The 19,924-nt window shown below is 42.8% G+C and overlaps 3 protein-coding genes across 5 annotated transcripts in view; 1 reads left to right on the top strand and 2 right to left on the bottom strand.

Moving 5' to 3' along the window:
• COL9A3 (collagen type IX alpha 3 chain) overlaps positions 1-5,692 on the top strand; it is a 33,231-nt gene extending 27,539 nt beyond the window's left edge. Inside the window, exons 25-32 of the mRNA XM_048322068.1 lie at positions 137-172; positions 1,523-1,567; positions 1,795-1,827; positions 2,204-2,350; positions 2,710-2,764; positions 3,451-3,633; positions 3,887-3,964; positions 4,681-5,692. Coding sequence (XP_048178025.1) covers positions 137-172; positions 1,523-1,567; positions 1,795-1,827; positions 2,204-2,350; positions 2,710-2,764; positions 3,451-3,633; positions 3,887-3,964; positions 4,681-4,856 — 753 coding nt within the window. The 3' untranslated portion in view covers positions 4,857-5,692. The remainder of the gene's footprint in view (positions 1-136; positions 173-1,522; positions 1,568-1,794; positions 1,828-2,203; positions 2,351-2,709; positions 2,765-3,450; positions 3,634-3,886; positions 3,965-4,680) is intronic.
• Positions 4,509-11,528, bottom strand: TCFL5 (transcription factor like 5). 2 transcript variants are annotated; one of them, XM_048322070.1, is made up of 7 exons: positions 11,430-11,528; positions 10,447-11,210; positions 9,558-9,744; positions 8,820-8,979; positions 7,859-8,099; positions 7,306-7,447; positions 4,509-6,792 (listed from the first exon to the last, which is right to left on the bottom strand). In XM_048322070.1, exons 2-7 carry the CDS (start codon positions 11,175-11,177, stop codon positions 6,679-6,681), a joined length of 1,575 nt encoding a protein of 524 aa, XP_048178027.1. In that variant the 5' UTR covers positions 11,178-11,210; positions 11,430-11,528; the 3' UTR covers positions 4,509-6,678. The 2 variants fall into 2 exon arrangements, with proteins under 2 accessions (XP_048178027.1, XP_048178026.1); XM_048322069.1 differs by lacking the exon at positions 11,430-11,528 and having other exon boundaries at positions 10,447-11,345.
• Positions 11,529-13,364: 1,836 nt separating this feature from the next.
• DIDO1 (death inducer-obliterator 1) overlaps positions 13,365-19,924 on the bottom strand; it is a 48,782-nt gene continuing 42,222 nt past the window's right edge. For both annotated transcript variants that reach the window (XM_048322298.1, XM_048322297.1), the window contains exon 17: positions 13,365-18,440. In XM_048322298.1, the coding sequence (XP_048178255.1) occupies positions 15,082-18,440 (3,359 nt within the window). In that variant the 3' untranslated portion in view covers positions 13,365-15,081. The remainder of the gene's footprint in view (positions 18,441-19,924) is intronic.

Below are 19,924 nucleotides of genomic sequence, written 5' to 3'. Positions count from 1 at the left end.
AGATTTGTACCCTCTTACTTGGCAGCTGGGAGACTGATTCCTGACCCCTTGCTGAGTGAGTGTCTGACCTCACCAGGAATTCACCGGAAAGTTACAGTTTGAGCTCATTTGCCTTCTTTCTCTGACTTATTTTCAGGGTCCTCTTGGTGTTCCTGGTCCCAAGGGGAACCAGGTAAGTGGTAGCTTTCATGCTGTTGTCAGCAGAGGCATTTAAACCAAACCTCAGGCACAGCCTTTGACAGCACAAATGGCTTTTTCTCCCTCAAATGAAAATATTCTGCAGCAGAAACCAAAATCCTCTTTGGTCCAACATTCCCTGCGTTGGCACAGGTGTTGTCTGTTCTAATGGAGACTTGTGAAAATGCTGTGATACAAACACCAGGCCCTCGCTGTCAGTTTTGTGGCCACAAGGATCTGTGCAGGAGCTCCTCACATCAAATTCCTCACCCAAGTTAAGTTTAGAAGTGCAGCTTTTCCTCACCTTCATGTGCCTGATGAAGGATATTTCACCCTAACCTCGAAGCTTGGCACACTAATGAACTAGTTTAATCTTTTCCTTTTTGCTGCTCGACTTCCATGGTTGGTTTAATCTCAGCAATGAGCTTTTGGGCCAGTTTTCATCAAATATATGGCTTTTATTAACGCATGACTGTGTTCTTGCAGAAAATGAGGCTTTCCTAGCAAGCCTTCCTGGTTTGGTTTATCAGTATCAGCATGGTCTCTGTTTTGTTGCTAAGGGGAAAGACCAACCTGATCTCTGCTTGTCTTGGAATAACTTCCTCTGGAAAGCCATGGAGTCACCGTAACAATGTTCATTATGTGCTGTAATTACAGTGTGATGAGCCAGCTCTGCCTTGGGCGGGACAGCGATTGCAGAGATTTGTGTCACCCCAGCCATGCTCAGATTGCTCAGGCAGCTGCTGGCTGGAGGTGATCAGCAGTGATGCTCCCTGGCCTGGCTGGTACAATGGATGTCACCAGAGCTTCAGCCACTCTTGCATTCCTGTCCCCAAGAGTGGAAAGGGGTGTTCCTCACCAAGTGATGGATCACTGCAGTTTGAGGGTGGGATGAAGCTGTTGTTCCTGGGACCCTGCTCAGGAAGCCAAGAGAGCAGGGACACTCAACATTTGGCTGTGGCTGCACACCCACATTTTCTGTGAGACACAGAGCAGGGGGACCTGAAATTTAGATTCTGTGCTTGAGGAATGCCAGTGCCAGCCTGTGGATGTCTTTCATGGCCAACCCATCAGTGGTCTCATCTGTGTGAATTCAGCCTTTCAGCAAGGTCCCAGTTTGTTGCAAAGGGCACCCAGTTCTTGTGCCAGCTGCCTTGTGCCACCCGTGCCCTCATCAGCAGGGGAACAGCTTCTGTGGAATTCAGCTTTGGGAAGAGAGAACTTCCTCCTGCTGGAGCAGCTGTGGCTGCTGAGAGCCCCCAACTCCCTCAGGCTATCCAGGCCTCAGGGTGATCCTTGCTGTCAGCAATAGGTGGTGCAGTGTTAACTCTGGTCTCTCTCTCAGGGCATTGCTGGAGCAGACGGCCTTCCAGGTGACAAAGGAGAGCTGGTAGGTGTCCTTGAATTCAGTAGAGTTGACTTCTCAAATAACAGATGGGTCCAGAAAACCATGGATCACTATGGTCAGTCAGAATTAATCACCCAAAATCTCCAACCCTGCTGTGAAAAGAGGGCAACCCAAGCCTTGCACATGTCACAGCAGCTTGGGAGATTGGGTTTCAGATGTGCATTTTCTGAATGAATCACTCGTTCTTATCTCCCTTTCCTTTCTTACAGGGTCCCTTTGGTCCCCCTGGCCAAAAAGGAGAGGTAAGTGTCAGACACTGGGGGCTCATGCCCCAAAGGATTTAGGAGTAAACATGACTATTGCATCTTTATATGATAAACTCTGCTCTGGTGTCATTCTCTAGAAGCAGCCTTTCTTCACAATCATGCTATGAAATCTATGAGCAAAATGGGGGTTTGTGGCATTGAAAATATTGAAATATGTTTGATAATTCTGCTGCAACAAAGACTCCTCTTATCATGACCTATATATGCAAAAATACCCTTAGGATGTAAGAAATGTATATGATCACCCAGTTCCGTTCAGGAAACCTGAATAAAGTCTTTAACCCCCAGGAGAAAAGAATGGACCATGTCTTCCATTTTAAGTGGTTTTGGGTTTTTTTATTCTTCACTGCAGCCAGGAAAAAGAGGAGAACTTGGTCCAAAAGGTGTCCAAGGACCTAATGGGACAGCTGGAGCACCAGGGATCCCAGGACATCCAGGACCCATGGGTCACCAAGGGGAGAGGGGTGTTCCTGGCATCACGGGAAAACCTGGACCTCCTGTAAGTGTCTGCTGCTTCTGTGGCACAGCCAGGGAGCCTGTGAAGTGAATAAATGGATCGTGGGCTTTGGGTGCTATCCAAAAAATAATCCTTGGATTTCAACAGGCAAAAATAAGGCAAAATAAACCCCAGATTAAGTATCTGGCCTAACATTAAAATTAATCTCTGCCATTTGTACAGCAGAGTTCTGAGGGGAAGCTGTCACCTTTTGAAGAGGGGAAAGAACCTTCTGCTCTTCATGCAGGACCCTGTGCTGCTTCCCGAGCTCCTGGAAATGTGTTTTGTGTCCCGAAGCTCCTGCCAGGGCTGGTTACTGGTAAGGATGTTTGTATAAAGACAAATTCTTCTGTTAATTGCAGGGCAAAGAGGCCAGTGAACAACACATCAGAGAACTCTGTGGGGAAATGATAAACGGTGAGTATTACTGAGAGAAAACGGACTTTAATTACCAGATGGGTAGATCCTGAGCATAAGACGGCTTCTGAGATTTGTTAATTTTCTGTCTTGATAAGAAAAATATACATTGACCTTTAACATAAGGAAATTATTCAGGTCACCTTGTTGGGGATGTCTTCCAGTGTTCTAAAATTAGTATTTTTAAATGATTCATCATGGCAATGGTCAAAATGCACTGAAAGCAGCTTTGATGCAAGTGTTGTGTTTGACCTCCTGCCCTAACCTGTGTAGTTCTGAACTTCACCTCTCTTCAGTGCACCTCATTTCCTCGGAGCAAGGCCCCAATGAGTGTCCTTCTTTCTTCAAAGTGACTGTTTTGCTTTTGGAGGTTATATTCCCCATTTGAGATGAGGTCAAACTCTGAAAGTTTGCTTCAGAAAGCTTGTTTTAATTATTTAAGTGTCATTTGTTAGAATACTTGACAGCCTTTAAAGTGGTTTTAGAAACAGGAATAATCAATGGCTTAAACCCCTGCAGATTTATGATTAAATCTCCCTCTGTAAAAATGGAAAAAAACCCCAGAAGCTACAGGTGAGCTGAAAGGACAGATTCAATGTTTCCTGCTGCCAGGAGCAGTGGCAGGAAGTTCTGCCCGAGCAAAGAGTGCAAATGTTGGAGATGCAGGTTCTAATTGTGTTTTTCAGAGCAAATTGCACAGTTGGCTGCTAACCTGAGGAAGCCCTTGGCTCCTGGAATGACGGGACGGCCTGGCCCAGCTGGGCCCCCAGGTCCTCCTGGAACCACGGGAAGTGTTGGGCATCCTGGTCCTCGTGGGCCCCCTGGATACAGAGGGCCAACAGGAGAGCTCGGTGATCCTGGACCCAGAGGCAAGTTAAGACTGAAACAATTTGCTTCTCTTCTTTGCCCACTGAAATAAATTCTGAACTTGTCCTGAATTCAGCACTGGGGAGAAGAGATCAGGCCTTGGTGGAGTTCTAGTGGGAGTTTAGGGGTGCCACGTAAGCAAAGATCCTCGCAGTGTCCAGAGAGGATTGGTAGCTTCTCTTGTTCTCTCCCTTCCTGTCCTTGGCTCCAGCTGCAGAGCACAGCTCACTGTGGAAATTGTGTTTGTGATTAAAGGTGACACTGGTGAAAATGGAGATAAAGGACCTGTTGGCCAAGGTATCGATGGGCCTGATGGTGATCAAGGACTTCAGGGTAAGTGTGGGGAAATAATTTAATGCTCCATCATTGAAGTAAAGGCTGTGAGGAGGGACAGCTCTGCATGTTGGTGGCAGTAGATTATCAGCACTAATTTAAAGGTGTGTGACAACTCTGAGGCTCTCCAGATTGAGGGAAAGGATAGTGCCTGCTTCCTGATGATTCCTTTATTAAAAGATTCAAGATTAATTTATGCAAATTAATTAATATCTATTAGAAACTTGGAAGAATATTCTTTATTTTGCTCACCTGTTAAAGCAGCTTTTCTAATTGGGATTACACCTGTACAATGAATAAACTGCAGGCACCAAAAGCAGGCTCCGCATGGACAGAATTTCATAAAGCCAGAATATTTATAACCATATTATCTTAAATTCTTCCACAAAGTTTATATCATAAAATTTTATAATATTTATACCCCATTGTCTCAGAATCTTCCATAAAATAATTGCATTAATCCATGTCAATAAACTGCTAACCCATGACACACAGCCAAAACATCCCTTGACCAAATTAGGGATAAAAAATCCAAAGCACATACTCCAGATTCAGGGTAAATTTATTAAAAACACCTTGTACTCAACAGGCCATAACAAGTGCGATGTACAGACACTCAAAGTATATTAAGATCTCTAAAAGCAACACATATATACAGATATTAAAAAAGAAGAGATGGAAATATTTCATTTAATCTTTTCCCCTCTCTTCTTTAGGACCACCTGGTGTGCCTGGAATTACTAAAAACGGCCGTGATGGTGCTCAGGGTGAACCCGGGCTGCCAGGGGATCCTGGGACTCCTGGGACTATTGGGGCTCAGGGAACTCCAGGAATATGTGACACGTCGGCTTGCATGGGAGCTGTTGCAGCATCAACTTCCAAAAAATCATAAACCAACAGTACAAGAAGTGAAGAAGTGACTGAATATTTAAATAAACAGTGCATTGTAAGAAAACAGAATCCTTCTAGTGCTAAAAGGACAGATGCTCCTTCTATTCTATTAAGTGGAGACTTTGACACAGTTCTATGAAAAAGAAAGCATCAGATGAAAACTTTAATTAAAAGATGCTTTATGACTATCTTTTCCTCCCCCCAATTATTTTCCAGAATTTTTACTGCTAAACAACCTCACCTTTCCTTCTTCCCTTTGCTCAAGAGACCTGCAGGAGGAAGCATTGCTCCTTTTTACCATCACCCCCCCGTGTACTAAAGATCACGACTTTTTGCTAAGAAAGTTTGAGCCTTTTCCATTGAATTCCTTGGTGCTGCTCCCACTGACTTCAGTCCTGCAGGTTTGTGCACTCAGACACGTTGTTAAGGCACTCAGGCACCGAGCTGCCTCTTCCATCAGTGGAAATCAGGCATTTCAATATCCTGTATTTTAACCTTCTGGCCTAAGCAATGACCATTGCTTAAATCTGGTCTGCAAGTTAGAAACTTTCAGATTGCACCTCAAATATTTGCCAAGACTAGTAAACAATAATCCTCTTGCAAGAAAATTCTGCAAAAGGAGTAATGTAAATATTTTAATTTCCAGGGAAGAATTTTTGTATATTTCCATATGATAACAAAGGAAATGAAGTAACAGCATTTTCATGACCTCTACTTCAGCTATTTGCACAGTAATTGTGATGGAACCCCACCTAAGAAAGGATGCTCTTTTAAAGTCCAGCCAAAACCACCTGTACGAACTGTTGTAAAAATAAAAGGAGATTTTTTTTAACCTTTTCTTTGTGATGGTGTAAGTGTCATTATACAAATCAAATTAACTTGGCTAAACTCCATTTTCCACAACTGGTTTTACTAGGAGTGTTTGGACATAAATTGCTGCAAAATTGTTCTTACCCGTGATTTAAACCAGTATTAATTTTGGTAGAACTTTTCATACTTTAAAACTTGCTAGCATCATCTATTTAAAAAAATTAAAAACCACTCTCAGCTCACACACAGTTCTATTTCTGTCCTATATGCCAAAGCCTATGAATGAAGCATCATATTTCTCTTTAAATATAAAAATAGTTTGTGCATTTAAATATCTACTGTTTAAAATACACCACTTTTGGTCTAAAGTAACAACACAAGAACCTGTTGGACAGTTGTGTGGCAGACATTAAAAATAGTACTGAATTTTTAAATGCCAACACCATTGCACTACTCTTTGCAGCTAATTATATTAAATATGTATGCAAATGCAAAATTCATAATATGCACAGTTTAGAAACTATGCACTTGTCCAAATAACCAATACAATATTTACATTTTAAATGGAAAAATGGCCATTATAATATGGTAACTTTAGTTTCTTTTTACACTGGAAGAATGAGCTTGCATCAGTCCATTAAAATAACAGGCAGATAGATGTTCTTCAACTCTTCCAATCTGTACTGCATCATCTTTGAAAAATAAAGTAAATGCAAACAATTAAGTAAGACCCCAAAGCAGAATGACAAGCAAATTTTGTATAACTAAACGGTAAAAATACTTAGTCATGACATTTTCTTGTAGCTTCTGGTCCCAAAGCCGCTTGAACAGGGCACTGATTTCCATTGCTGGTAGTTAACTTCCATTTCCATTTGCAATAAAGAATATTTTCTTTAAATCTCTGTTTATATATATTTACAAGTTACACTTTCAAATTCCTAGTTAGCATGTAAATGGAAAGAATAAAACACAGTTTGGACTATAGTCACACAATTCAAGGTGAGCAGGTCAGGCTATTTGGTCTCCATAGCCGTGCGGTTTTCCGGTGCTGGACACATTACACATGAGTCTGGTCTTCCAATTTTTAGTCTCCTGCCTGTTTTACCACAGAACACAGTCTCAAATTCCTAAAAAAATCGAAATACAAAAAATAAATGTTATATTTAATGTAGATATTTACTTGAGATGCTTTTCTCATTAGTGCCTTCAGTAGGAAGGAAGAGGGGCTATACCAGCAGGTTTTCCAATACACACACTCTCCTAAAAATTCTTGGCAGAGCCAGATTTACTCTGGAGCTGCAACTACTGCTGAGGAGGAGGGGAGGAATGATTGAAGATGACCTTAATTCTATATTGTTGTCCAAATAGGATCATGCTCAGGAATTGGGTAACTAAAAAAAATTCATTTTGAAATCCGATTTGAAAACACTGACTGAGGACGGCCTGTCATTTCTCACTAGTGAACTCAACCAGCTAAAAGAAATAAAAAATAAAAATTTAAAGGAAGGTTCAAGGATATGATGGGTCCTTCACAAACAGCATCAAGCAGAAGCTTTGCATCTCAGTTATAAGCTATATTATGACAGCTTTAAAACATTTCCCCTTTTTATCAGGACCAAAAATGAAATGAGATTTTAAACCTGCTTCAGGGAGTCGCCGTGCCTTTCCTGAATGTACTTGAGGAATGCAGTTGTCCACTGCAAAGTTGTTGCCTTGTCCGTGTCAATCGTGCAGAAGGGAACGAGGAGATTGAGCTCATCACAACAAACGCGGATCCTGCGCCTGCAGGCAAACACCCAAGGTTATCAACCATGGACCAGAGGGAAGGGAAACATACAGAAAACAGGAACACTACTCACATGTGCTACCAGCTGTGGACTTTGGGGACTTTTTGCTTGCTACAAGCTTTGTGTATTAGTTTTGTTACACACAAGTCACCTTATCTTTACAGAATGGGTGAAATGTTTTGAAATCTTTTTGTTTGTTTACAAAGTAAAAACACAAAGACAACCACAACGAAACATAGATATTTTTTTCCTCTAACAAACACAAAACCCTCACCTCTTGTACTGCTTTTTCTTGGAGCTAACACAAAATATGTCAAGTTTACATTTACTCTGGATAATCAGAGTATTGCAGCACCCGTATTTCAGGCTTCAAAACGTGCTTCATGGCCCCTACTCCCAGAATTACCTCCTGTCTCTCTCCAGGCGGTTGTGCCTTTCCCTTCTCTGGGCACTTCCATCCTGGGAACCACTTTGTACCTGCACACTGGAGCTGGACTGTGCTGACTGCCAGGGGCCCTGGGCAGCTGCAGTGCTCTGGTTGCTGTCCCGGGCATTCCGAATTTCACCGAGAGGTTTGCGATCCATGTTTGGATCCAACAGATTTATTCGGCTGCAACTTCTGTTTATGGCTTGCTTGCATAAGGTGTCTTGTTGGAAAAATAAAGATGAAAAGAATGACCTATTTATTACTCTCCCACTAACCTGAAAATAGTGATCATGGAAAGCTTTTTTGGAGCTTCATTTATGTGGAATAATCTCAGAAGCTTTACTGCCAGCCCACATTGATTCCTACAGCAAGACATGTCCTGCAGAAGGTCTAGGGCACTGCTTGCTATTCCAAAATCCACACAGCTTCTATTTTCTCAGAGAGCCCACTGAGATCATGCCTGCCCTTGGTGAGCACTTGAGGCAGCCCTTAAAATGTTCTTCAGTTTGATATTGACTGCATCTGCTCAATCAGCTTGGGGGTCAAAGAATGTACCCCTCTGCCATGGGGTTTGGTAGTGTTTGGTCAAAGGCTGGACTCAATGATCTTGGAGGTCTTTCCAACCTTAATGATTCTGTGATTCTAAAGAAACCAGTCACTGACCCAAGACCCAGTTTTTCAAAGGTACTATGTAACCTCAAGCCTGCTCATTTCAAGACAGAAGTGCTAAACAATTTTGAAAGTATAGCTAAACTCATGGGTGTTGAACTTTTTTTGCAAAATCTAGCCTCATGTTGCCTATAGAGCATCACTGCCATAAAAACTTCACCTCCCACACTCACTAAAATCATATTAACTCCAGAAAAGACACAAATCCAGAAAAAAAATTAACATTTGACGACCAAGAGAAAACTAAGTGAGAAGAAGATAAATGGTTTACCTCCAACTTTAATCCAAACTTCCTCGGGCAAAGCTTTATTTATAGCACCTACTGTCTGTTTTGTGGATTCAACTTCCTGATAGAGAAAAGGGAATGTCTTGGGTATCCCAAGGTCTTGATGTTTGGCAGCTTCCAAAATAGTGCAAGATGTTCCACAGGTCTGTGAAAACAAAAAGGAAATACTTACAGGACTATATACATTAAAACAAAAGAGACTATTTTGATATCTTTCTGTTAGCTTCTTAAATTGCTTTCTTAAATTACTTCTTCAGGCAGAATAAATCCCAAATACACACAACCATGAGGTTTTGACAGAGTGATGAATTTTGGGGATACCTCTGACATTTCTCAGTGCCATGCTATCACTTTTGCTTCAGAGGTTACTGCAAGTTGTGGAGGGGGAAATACCTTTATCATCAAAATGAATTAGAAAGAAAGGAACCATAGAAAATGGTACGGTGCCTCCTTCTTGTCTTGCACAGATGAAATTGATGATAAACTGATAAACCCTAGAAAAAAAGAAATCTAATGGCCTACTGCTCACTACTGGGACACAGGTAATTACAAACACCACAGAAGTGACTTGATTGTCTTAAAGATTAATAAATAAATTGCATTACAGATCATTCTGATCATCCCTACTCAAAACCCAGCCACACCCTACCACAAACCTCCAGAATTCTACTACACCTAGTAAGGTAATACTATCAGCATTGGAACTTGGCAGAGGAGAGTTACCTGTGCTTGGGAAGGATTAGCACCTCCAGCAGCAGAACATGCATTCATGGTAAAGAACGGGTAAGTAAATGGTAAGGAATGTGTGGCAGGTACAGCCTTATTTTTCCCTAGTGCAGCACACCTGTTCCCTTGCTGGTGAAGAGGAACACCCACCACTTCTGAGGGCTGGCGGATCAATGTCACTAAACTTTAAACAAAAACAAACAAACACAAAACATACCAGGCTGACTGCTTGAGAATGAGTGCAGAAAAAAAAGTACAGCTACAAATATTCTAGAAACTATCACCAAGAAACCACTTCCATTTACTGTAAACAGAAATCACTGTTATTGCCATATTGCCCACTTCAGGGACCAAATAAAAGAAAAGAAATATCAGCCAAGGAGGTATTTTATTCTGTGCAGTAACAAGGTGCTTCATGCCTCAATAAAACATTTTGTCAGCACATTAAGATAGGTACAGGGTTAGACTGTAAAACAATATTTTTGCTCAAAGTTTTCCCCATAGTCAGGCCTCCACATTATAACCCGAATAAATTGTTATTATTATTATTACTATTATTATCAAAAATCTACTTTGCTTTTAGCAAACTGCATATTATAACTAGGAAATGCTCTCTCGCCTTTATTTACAGTACATGCTATCAAGAATAAAGTTGTAAAGTAATTAATTTTGGAACTCCATGCTGTACCATTTATGTAATAAACAGAGGGGCCTAAGCTGAGCTCAGTGGAGTCGAAGCCACGTTTTATGGCACAGTTTAACAAAGCCCAACCCATCCTTCTCATGTATTAAAACAACCACTATTCTTAGGTTTCACTTAGCAAATCACTTTTGAGCTACATGATACATAGTTTAACAACAGAAACTAGAAGTAATTGCAACACACTTGTTAAGAGTTACTCCAGATTCTTGGGGTTCTTGACATCTGGGGTTTTCTGTCGAGCTGCTGTTGAATCTGTCTTCCAACCGAGCTCTTACTGCAGGTTTAGATCTAACCTCTGGTGCCAGTGCCGAATTTTCAACAAATATGTTTTCCTTATTCTCCCCCAAGAAATTTTCACCCTGTTTAGCTTTTACTACACTGCATCCCGAGACTTCTACAGAGCTACTGTTGGGCGCTTTCTCTCTTTGGTTCGCAGGGAGGCTGGACTCGCTAAGTAACATCATCCTGAGCTCCTGCAAGTCAGCATAGCCCAGGTGTGGGTTAGAACTCGGCCAGTAGCTGTCACAAGGCAACCCTGACTGACAGGTAACTGGGCAGACCGACTGGTTCCCAGAGCTGTTGGATGAGCCCCCGTCCTGACTGGTGCTGGGGGAGGGCTGCTGCAGAGGGGCGTCTGCAGAGGGCCCAGGCGAGGAGAAAGCGCTGAGCCTGGCTTCCACTTCACCTTCACTACTCTGCGCCTCCGTGTGTGAGCAAAGTATGTGCTGCAGCTGGGTGTACTCAATGTCCATCATCTCCACCAGGCTGGCCTCGGGGGTGGCGAAGCCAAGGTTTTGCTCACCAAAGGAACTGTCACTTGAGCCTCCAGGTCCGACAGCAACGGGAGCGGGGTCAGGAACACTAGCTGGGCTCTGAGGAATGGTCTGAGGCTCCTCGGGGGCTGATCCTGACATGGCTACAGCAAACCTAATCAGTTACCAATGTCCCTTTCAACAGAAAACCGTAAAACCTTCAACAATTGGCAGTACTATCCATTAAAAAAACCAAAAGGCAGAAAAAATTGCACTTAACACTGATTGGCGAGGTAACAGAGTGGGGACCAAGCTGCCGCTGGCGGGGTACCTGGCACCCTGACCATGTCTCCCCCCCCAGGTGAGACCCTCCCTCCCCCTCCAGCACAGCTGCTCACGACAAACGGCCTTCACCTGTCCCCGCCCCGGCCTCGGCGGGGAGGCTGCGGGCACTCTGCGGCCTGACACCCCCTGAGACAGCGCCCGGACGGCGGCGGGGCAGCCCGAGCGGGCGGGAGCGGGGCCCCCGTGGCCGTGGGGAGCCGTGGGGAGCCGGGGCGGGCAGGCCCGGGCGGGGCGGGGGCAGCAGGGGACGCGCGGCCCCTCAGCCCGGCCGAGCGCTGCCGAGCGCGCCGCGCACCGCTGCCAACGGCCGCGCGTAACCGCCCCCCGCGCGCGGCGCCGCCCGCGCCCCGCCCCGCCCTGAGGCGGAGCCGGCCCCGCCCCCGCCCCGCCCTCAGGGCTGAACATAACCCGGGAGGGAGCCCCGGCCGCCCAAAATCGGCGTTAGTCGGTTCGCATCGGGGGTGGGAGGAGATAAGGAAAGAGAACACGTGGCCGCAATGTGTATTTACAGATGTACTTCAGGTTCTGGACACACGGTGTACTGTTTTAGCTGATTTGCGGGGGTTGGCTGGGTACACGCTCTTATGCCAAATTTAAACTAATTAAACCTATTGGCTGCTGAGTTTTAGGCTAAGATCCGTCACTCGGCTTTGTCGGTAGCGGAAAGCTCACAGAGAGCAACGGCCACGGCCCGGCTGCGCCACCTGCACCAAGAGCAGCACCAGGGGCACGGAGGAGGCGAGCCAGGGCCGCTTGTGCAGGAAGGAAAAGGCAACGAAACCACCTGGTTTAAAGGAAAAACCAGCTGGATTAACGGGAATCGCTTGTCATTCCCCACGGGGGCCCTGGGGCCGCCTCAGCCCCGGACCCCGCGGGGAGAGCCCGACCGGGGCAGCGATGGGTCCCCGGCCCACCCCGCCCCGGGGTAGGAATGGGAAAATTGAGAGAAAAAAAAAAGGTCCCAAGGCAGCGTGCACAGACATTTCCATGAAGTGTAGCCACAGCCCGACAGTTTCACTTGTGACTTTCCCTCTAGACACAAACCCAGAAATTTTAAAAGCAGTTTTGTGCACACTGAACTCAATACACACTTTCCTACTTCTCTAATCCTCCTCCACACTCCCCTTTACAATGCTCACAGTTGGAATAGTGCAGCCTTTTATAGACATAATATTTCTGCTTATATTGTTCTAGACTTTGCAGGAAGTTTTACAGAAAAAAAGATTTCTCAAAATACTCTTTGGAAAGTTAACTTAGTACAAACATAGACAAAAGCTCAAAATAGTGAGTTCTTTCATGTTAATCAAAAGTTTGGACAAAGCCAGAGAATTGTTTTTTCTCTTTCCTACAATGCAGGACAATCATTGAGTACCATTTTTAGTCTCTGTAAATTGAGTTAAATTGTCATGTTGGGTTCAGCCTGGCTTTTACCGCCTGCTGCTGTGGAGGATACAGTAACCCTGCTGCAAAATCCAACTCCAGCTGATTGTTAACTACATAAAGCTGTGGTTTAACAAAGTCACTGCAGCCTGTCTATGCTGTTGATTTTTTCTGCCACTTGATCTCTGGGAGGATGGATTTACCAGTCCTAAAGCATAAACAGATTCCCCAAACTACTAAAGGAGAATTTCCTAGAAGATGAAAAGCCACACATCTATTTAATAAAAATGTAAAGTCAAGAAATTCATAAATGGTGTGACCTGAATTAATACTTTTTCTTTTCTTCAGATTTTTTGATGTAAAAATCTTCAAATTCCAAGCTTCCTGATTCAAATGTAAAAAAACTTCAAAATAAATTATGGGGTGCTTTAGAACTGAGAAGAAAATCATAAGCACAGATATTTGCTGCTTTTTAGAAGGCCCACAATCAAACAGTGGCTGGCTGTGACATCCTGCAAAACATCTGTCTAAACATCTGTAAACTATGAGGAAATGAAACCTGTGTCTTGTGGGTTGTTGAGAAATAGCAAAATGTAGAAAGTAATAGACACACACACATTTAAGAAAAGGACAACAGCTCTCTGTAGGTGTTTATTCTACTTACGGTAACAAAAACCTGTGAAGTCCCATATTTTAATGTACAGTGATATACTTTGCCGTATAAAATACAATTTACAGAAATTTCTAGCAAGTAAACCTAAACAAACACACATTTTGCATACTTTTATGTATGTCTTTAAATTAGAAACATCTCATTAAGAAAAAAAATCTTACACCATAGTTGATGTTTGCATTTAATACAATGTCTTTGCGTGTTACCGTTTTCCCTTGGGTTCAGGATGAGAGGATCATTTCAGCCAGCAAATGCTGGATGTGCAAGGACCTTCAAGAATGTACCAGTGTGACTGTGGTGACACACACACTACCTGTAATATAGTCCCCAAGATGCAATATGTTTACAGGAATCTAATTTTACATTTCCAAATCTATTTTAGCAAAATACCAAAATATTTACCCCAATGGTTAATTTACACATTCAAATAAATTACTGGGGTTTTATTTCACACTTTAGAATTACGTGCTTGAGGACTACATGAGAAGTAGCAATGTGATGTATTTCACCGTGGAAAATGTCCCTCTTCAATCACAACATGATGTACCACCGTAATTTAAACTTTAATGCAGCTGTGTCTTTTTCAGTGGAGAGTTTTATATACACTGACAGCCTAAGTAGGCCCTAACAAAAGAACAGTATCATTTATTTTTCAAGAGCCCTTTTAGAATGAAAGAGCACTTCTATAATGAAAAGTTCAATCAAATTGGGACATTTCTTAAATCTGTGGAAAAATTCTAGAAAACATAAACAAAACCAAAAAATGCTCCGCTAAATCAGTTCAATTGAAGTAACAGATTTAGTGGCCTATTTAACCAGATTCTCTTCCTTCCTTTGGTTTACCAATTTTCAAAATAAATGTCTGATGCTTTTTAAAGTTTTGCTGGTTATAAAGGTGCTACTCGTGTATTTTCTCTAAAGACAGGTTTGTAAACATGGGATATTTAAAACTTCATGAAAAATAACTAAGTATGACTTGTTTCTTTGCTGTACACTTAACAAATGGATTCCAGACCCAAAATGCGTGTATATAAAAGGAAGATAGTGCACTTTAAGCTTATAACAGTCCATTTCCAAATCCTCCATCAGTCACAAGTAATTATGAACACTGTTCTTTTGCAGCCTTTTCCTAAACACATGACCCTTCCATTGTAAAAGAAACATGACACCAACATTTTTAGTGTGTGCTGTAGGAACAATTTTGACACCAAAATATCACGTAAATGAGATGTAAAGGTATGGCTCCTCAGGTCTGGATTAAATTCTCCTATAAAATTACAATTCAAGTTACTGGAAAACATAACTTTATAATCTTAAAAAGCAATATGCTCTTCTTAGACTTTTTCCATTTCTGTACTGTAAATGGAAATTTTAAGATAAAGATGCAAGTAGAAAAAACAAAATCTCAGTACAGGTAACGTTGTGAATCTTTATAAGAAAAACATTATGCACAAAATGCAGCAAGTGAAAGTCCAATATGTTCTTGCTTTTCATCTATCTGATTATTTTCATTCACAGTTGTTCAAAAATTGCTAATTTGTCAGTACATTGGGTAAGGCTAGTTTTACAACAGAACTTTTAAAAGGTGAGAATATGTACAGTATTTACAGATGTGCAGTCCTTGCTGTGTGGCAAAAGTGTATTTTGTGGGAAGTATCAGTCACAGTTCTATGACTGATTGCTGGAAGATGAAGCTTCAGTTTCCACCGGTTTCTGAGTTTCCTTCGGTGTTTCTGGCTTCGTCTCTTTACCAATTTCCTTACTCTTACTCCTATCTTTGCGATCTTTCCCTCTTTCCCTGTCGCGATCTCGATCTCTGTCTCGATCCCTTTCCTTTTCCCGGCTTCGATCCCGGTCCCTGTCTTTCTCTCTGTCACGATCCCTGTCTCTGCTTCTCGATCGCTCTCTATCACGTCTTCTGTAAGAGTCCCTCTCTCTGTTTCTTGTCCTATCTCGGTCTCTGCTTCTTTCCCAGTCCTTACCGCGCTCTGAATCCTTGTCTCTGTCTTTGTTTTGGCTCCTATCTCTATTTTTATCCCATTCCTTGTCTCTGTGTCTCTCCCAGTCCCTGTCTCTGCTCCAGTTTCTGCCACGGTCTCTTTCCCAAGGTCTGCCGTGTTCTCGATCCCTTCGTCTTTCCTCAAAGCCTCTACCTTGGCGGTTATCTGCTTGTTGAGGCTCTGGCTGATCTAAACCCTTGTCTTTATTTCCTCCCTCATATCTCTCTCTCTGTCTCCCTTCAAATGTCTGGCCTCTATAGTCAGGATTTTTGCCTTCTCGGAAGTCAGTTGTGGGCCACTGTCCTTCCGACTCAGGTCCTTGCCCAGACATATTGGAAAGAGATGCAGATGGTCCACCTTCCTCCCACATCTCTTTTCTGTGAGTTGGTGGATGGCTTGGAAGGTCCAGGAGTGGTCTTGGGGGTGGTTTCATACCTTGTGGTGACTGACCCTGGTAATGAAATCTAGGAGGTTCATCTTCTTCTGGAAACATTGGAGGTGTCCCTCCTCTTGGTCCTCCAAACTGATGTGGTGCTGGACCTCTCTGGTTGGAAAATCTGGGTGGTGGGCTCCCTCTCCGTTCTTCATATGGCTGTGGCAAAAGTCCCCTTGGACCAGGCATATGATTTGGAGCTGTACCTCTCTGCCCTTCAAATTGATTTGGGTGAGGCCCTCTTGGTCCCCCAAAATGACCTGGGGCCGGACCTCTTGGCCCTCCAAACTGAGGGCCTCCTCTCTGTCCTTTAAACTGACCTGGTGGAGGTCGTCTTTGACCTCCAAAAGGAAAAGGTGAAGGTCCTCTGTTTCCCATAAACTGAGGGGAATCTGGTCCTTCAAACTGTCCTGGAGGCCCCATCATTTCATCATATTGGGAATCTGAGAATTCCATTTGTTCCATGTGAGGGTCCCTATGATCTTCAAAATGAGATGGTGACATTCCTCTTGGACCACCATGATAAGAAGGGGGAGGGCCCCTATTATCACCAAAAAGAGGTGGTCCATGCTGTGCAGAAAATAAGGAAGGAATGGGACCCTTTTGACCTCCAAACCTTCCAGACTGAGGTCCTCTTTGCCCATCATTATTTGGAAAACCATGCTCTTCAGAGAACTGTGGTGCTGGCCCTCTAAAATTAGGTCCATGAGGTCCTCCAGGTGCATTGAGCATCATTGGAGGCCCCCCTTTCTGCCCAGACATAGAAAATGCTCTATTTTCCTCAAAGTGCTGTGGAGGAGGTCCACCCTCACTCTGAACTGGTATGGATTCAGTTTGTTCTACAAATTGATGAGGATTTCTTTGTTCATCATATTGCACTGATGAAAGACCCATCTCTGGTTCAAAGTGTCCAGCTGCCTTTTCTTGTGGAGGAAACATTGTATTTGAAAAGGAATCCCTTCCCATTGCTTCCTTTGACTCATTTGACCATGACACTTGATGCATATCTTGCAAAGACGGGCTGTCATTTGATGTGGAGAAATTAGGCTGAAAAGATGTACTTGGAGGTGTTGGAAGCAGCACTTTACGTGTAGGTTTGGAAGCAGAAGGATCTCCAGAAGCTGTTTGACTCAAGTTTTCCAAAGTAACTTGAATGCTGTGTTCAAATTTGCTGTTAGATGTCTCTTTCTGGGGCACTGTAGATGTCTGTTCACTTGAAACCCAATTATCAGCAGTAAAACCAGGCTGAGTAGTGGAAGTTAAAGCATTATCTTCCTTACCAAGTGAAGTCTGCAAAGCATTTGGAAAACTTTCTGGAGCAAATTCTCTTGTGGATATCTCGTTCTGTACTACCTGTGGCTTTATTCGAGAATCAGCATTGTCATTCTCTGTTGCCATTCTTCGAGCTTGTCGAGGATCTCTGTTCTGCCTTGGGTCACAGCCCTGGTTTAAAACTTGTGCTTGCTGATTTAAAGATGAAGGTAAATCTACTTTTTGTGTAGCTTGCTGGCCCTGATGGAATAATTCGGTCTTTATTAGGGAAGCTTTTGCTGGTGGAGGTGACATTAAAGCATCAGACACTGAAAAGTGAGCCATTGAAACACCAACAGCTGCTCTTTGTTGTCTGAGGGCTTCTTCTTGTTCCTCTAGCTGCCTTTTCTGTTCTTCTATTTGTTTGTTTAATTCTTCCAACATTTTTTGCTGTTCTACCAAGGAGGAGGATGCAGATAAATCAGAAACAAATGAAGCAGATGTTTCTGAAGAACTGCTTTTAGTGTCTGTATACATTTTGTTGGGTAAATCATCAACAGTAACTTTTGCTTCTTCCAAGATAGTTTCATCCTCTGGATCATAGGCCTCATCCTCTAGTTCTGCTGTAGTAGATGGCTTTTCCACACTGTATCGTTTGTCACTTTCACCAGTCTGCATTTCAAAGGCTTTCTCTGGACCATATTCTTCCTCAGGATCATAAGGTCTGTCATCCTCCTCCTCTTCTATGGCTTTGTCCTTGGACATCTGCCCAAACTGCTGCACAATGGGATCTAACAGAGGAACCGCTGACACCCCGCTATCTGCTGCAGCTTGACTTTCCTGACTGGAAGACTGAACAGTTCCAGAATCCTTGGCAAGAGGCTCAAAAGTTTTCTTTTTCCCAAAGAGGGTCTGCAGGATGTGCTCAAGAGGCGTGGCAGTTTTTGAGGATGATGAGTGTGTGGCAGTGCTGCTTGCAGGAGCGGCCGTTGAAATCGGTGGGGTCACAGTAGTTGTGGGGCCACTTTTAATGGACGACAGTATTTTTAATACTGAAGGTGTCACTGCTGAGGTGTCTGGAACGGGAAGTGGGGGTGGAGGTGGAGGAGGAGATCCAGGAGGTGTTGTACTCATGGTGGAGTCTCCTGAATAAAGTGTGTATTTTGGGGTTTTCTTCTCTTGTGAAGCTGGAGGCCCTTTAGAGAACAGTGATGGTTCACCTTCCTCATGTGTTTGAATTCTGCTTCGCTTCTCCTCTGTCTTTTCTGTCTCAGTGGCCGGACGTTTCCCTTTCTGACAGATGACCAATCCAAGGATTAAATTTGGCCGAGATGACTCAAGACCTGAAAGAGAACACAAAGATTGTATATATAAAAACCTGATTTTTAATGATGCTTTCAGTAGAAACCTATTATTTTACAAATTTTCATTAGTCCATAGGCATATGCATTTGTATTTCTTACTTTTTATATGTATCTATACATAAGTTTAAAAGTTTAAATTCCTTCCTCAATATTTTTAATAAAAGACTGCAGCATCAGGCATCACTGTTAAAGTGTCTCTGCAAAAGTTCAAACCAAACAAAGTTGTTATATTTTTGTATCTTTACATTGTTTCTACTGTTCAACTACCCCCACCTCTCCTGAAAAATCAAATATTTACATTTAGTTAGCAAATATACACAGAGATACTGAAAAGTGAGAAAACCTGGGCTAAACATTGCTATTTGTGTTGTAATCTGTGCTAAAAGTCCACATTGACACCAGTCTATAAATATTTTGTCTGTCTCCAAGTTCAATAAACACCCGTAAAGGCAAAAAAGATCACATCAAACAGCGTTTGGAAACAGTGTTCAAGCTGGTAATTACTCCCAGTTTGTTGTGTTTTTTTCCAGCCAGATATTATTTTAAGAGGCAACAGAAGCAGAGAAACCACAGATGTCCCAAATAAGCCCAGGAGAGGTGTTTGGTTGGGCCAGCACCTGGTGTAGGGGCAAGGTGGCCTTGGAGCTGCCAGACACAGTGTGGGTATTAGGCCTTGATACGTAAGTAAAACACACGATGAGCAGAACTGCTCCTTTGTGAAGAGCTTCAGACTTGAAGGAGAAGTATATCCAGAAATGATAAGAAAATTTCAGATAAAGAGGAAAAATGCAAAGGTCTGTAGGCCTGTCTCCTGCTATTATATTTTTTTCTCTTACACGCACAGTTCCGCTGGCACTTGTGGCAGATGCCTAGAATGAAGGGCAGGGACTAAATCCTTAAACAAAACATGGTGGCAAATGTAGAGAATCTTTTAACTTCTGGACTAAATGGCTTTTAAAAGGCCCACATTTGAGGGCCACTGTCCTTCTCCCATATGTGCCATTAGTTATGATTTGCATCAGCACGGAAGCAGTAATATGGAAACATAAAATAACCTGTGAAATATAAGATAATATTGTGGAATAAAAGGTAATATTCATTGTGGATAAATGGCAAGGTGAGGGCTCTGACCTAGGTTGACCCTTTTATTCAAGATCCCATAAGCAGGAGATTTTTATATATATGTTCCTTGTTCTCATTAAATCAACTTCTCATTAAGCAACAATTTTAAATATCTAATTATTAGCACCAAAAACTTTTTGATACCAACGCAACCCCCAAACCCCACAGTAGCAGATACATTCCATTAGTAAACCACATCACACATACATTACTGTGGTGAAACAACTCAGAAGTTTTACTGGGACTCCTAAATTTACCATCTAATGAGGAAACCACATCAGCTGTTTTCCTAAATTTATGTTAATGAGTAACAACTCCCCAGTTGGTGGGTGTTGACCAGT

The sequence above is a fragment of the Corvus hawaiiensis genome, chromosome 17 (assembly GCF_020740725.1).
Source record: "Corvus hawaiiensis isolate bCorHaw1 chromosome 17, bCorHaw1.pri.cur, whole genome shotgun sequence".
Lineage (NCBI taxonomy): Eukaryota > Metazoa > Chordata > Aves > Passeriformes > Corvidae > Corvus > Corvus hawaiiensis.
Note: the sequence above shows the minus strand (reverse complement) of the source record. Positions and strands in the feature narration are given on the sequence as shown.

What these genes read in the sequence shown, in the direction of transcription:
- TCFL5 (XM_048322070.1), bottom strand. Translation starts at nt 11,177, where the DNA reads ATGTCAGGATCAGCCCCCGAGGAGCCTCAGACCATTCCTCAGAGCCCA. An exon ending in AGTTTGGATTAAAGTTGGAG is followed by an intron (nt 8,100 to 8,819) that starts GTAAACCATTTA and finishes TTTTCCAACAAG; the next exon opens with ACACCTTATGCAAGCAAGCC. An exon ending in ACGGCGACTCCCTGAAGCAG is followed by an intron (nt 6,793 to 7,305) that starts GTTTAAAATCTC and finishes CGATTTTTTTAG; the next exon opens with GAATTTGAGACTGTGTTCTG.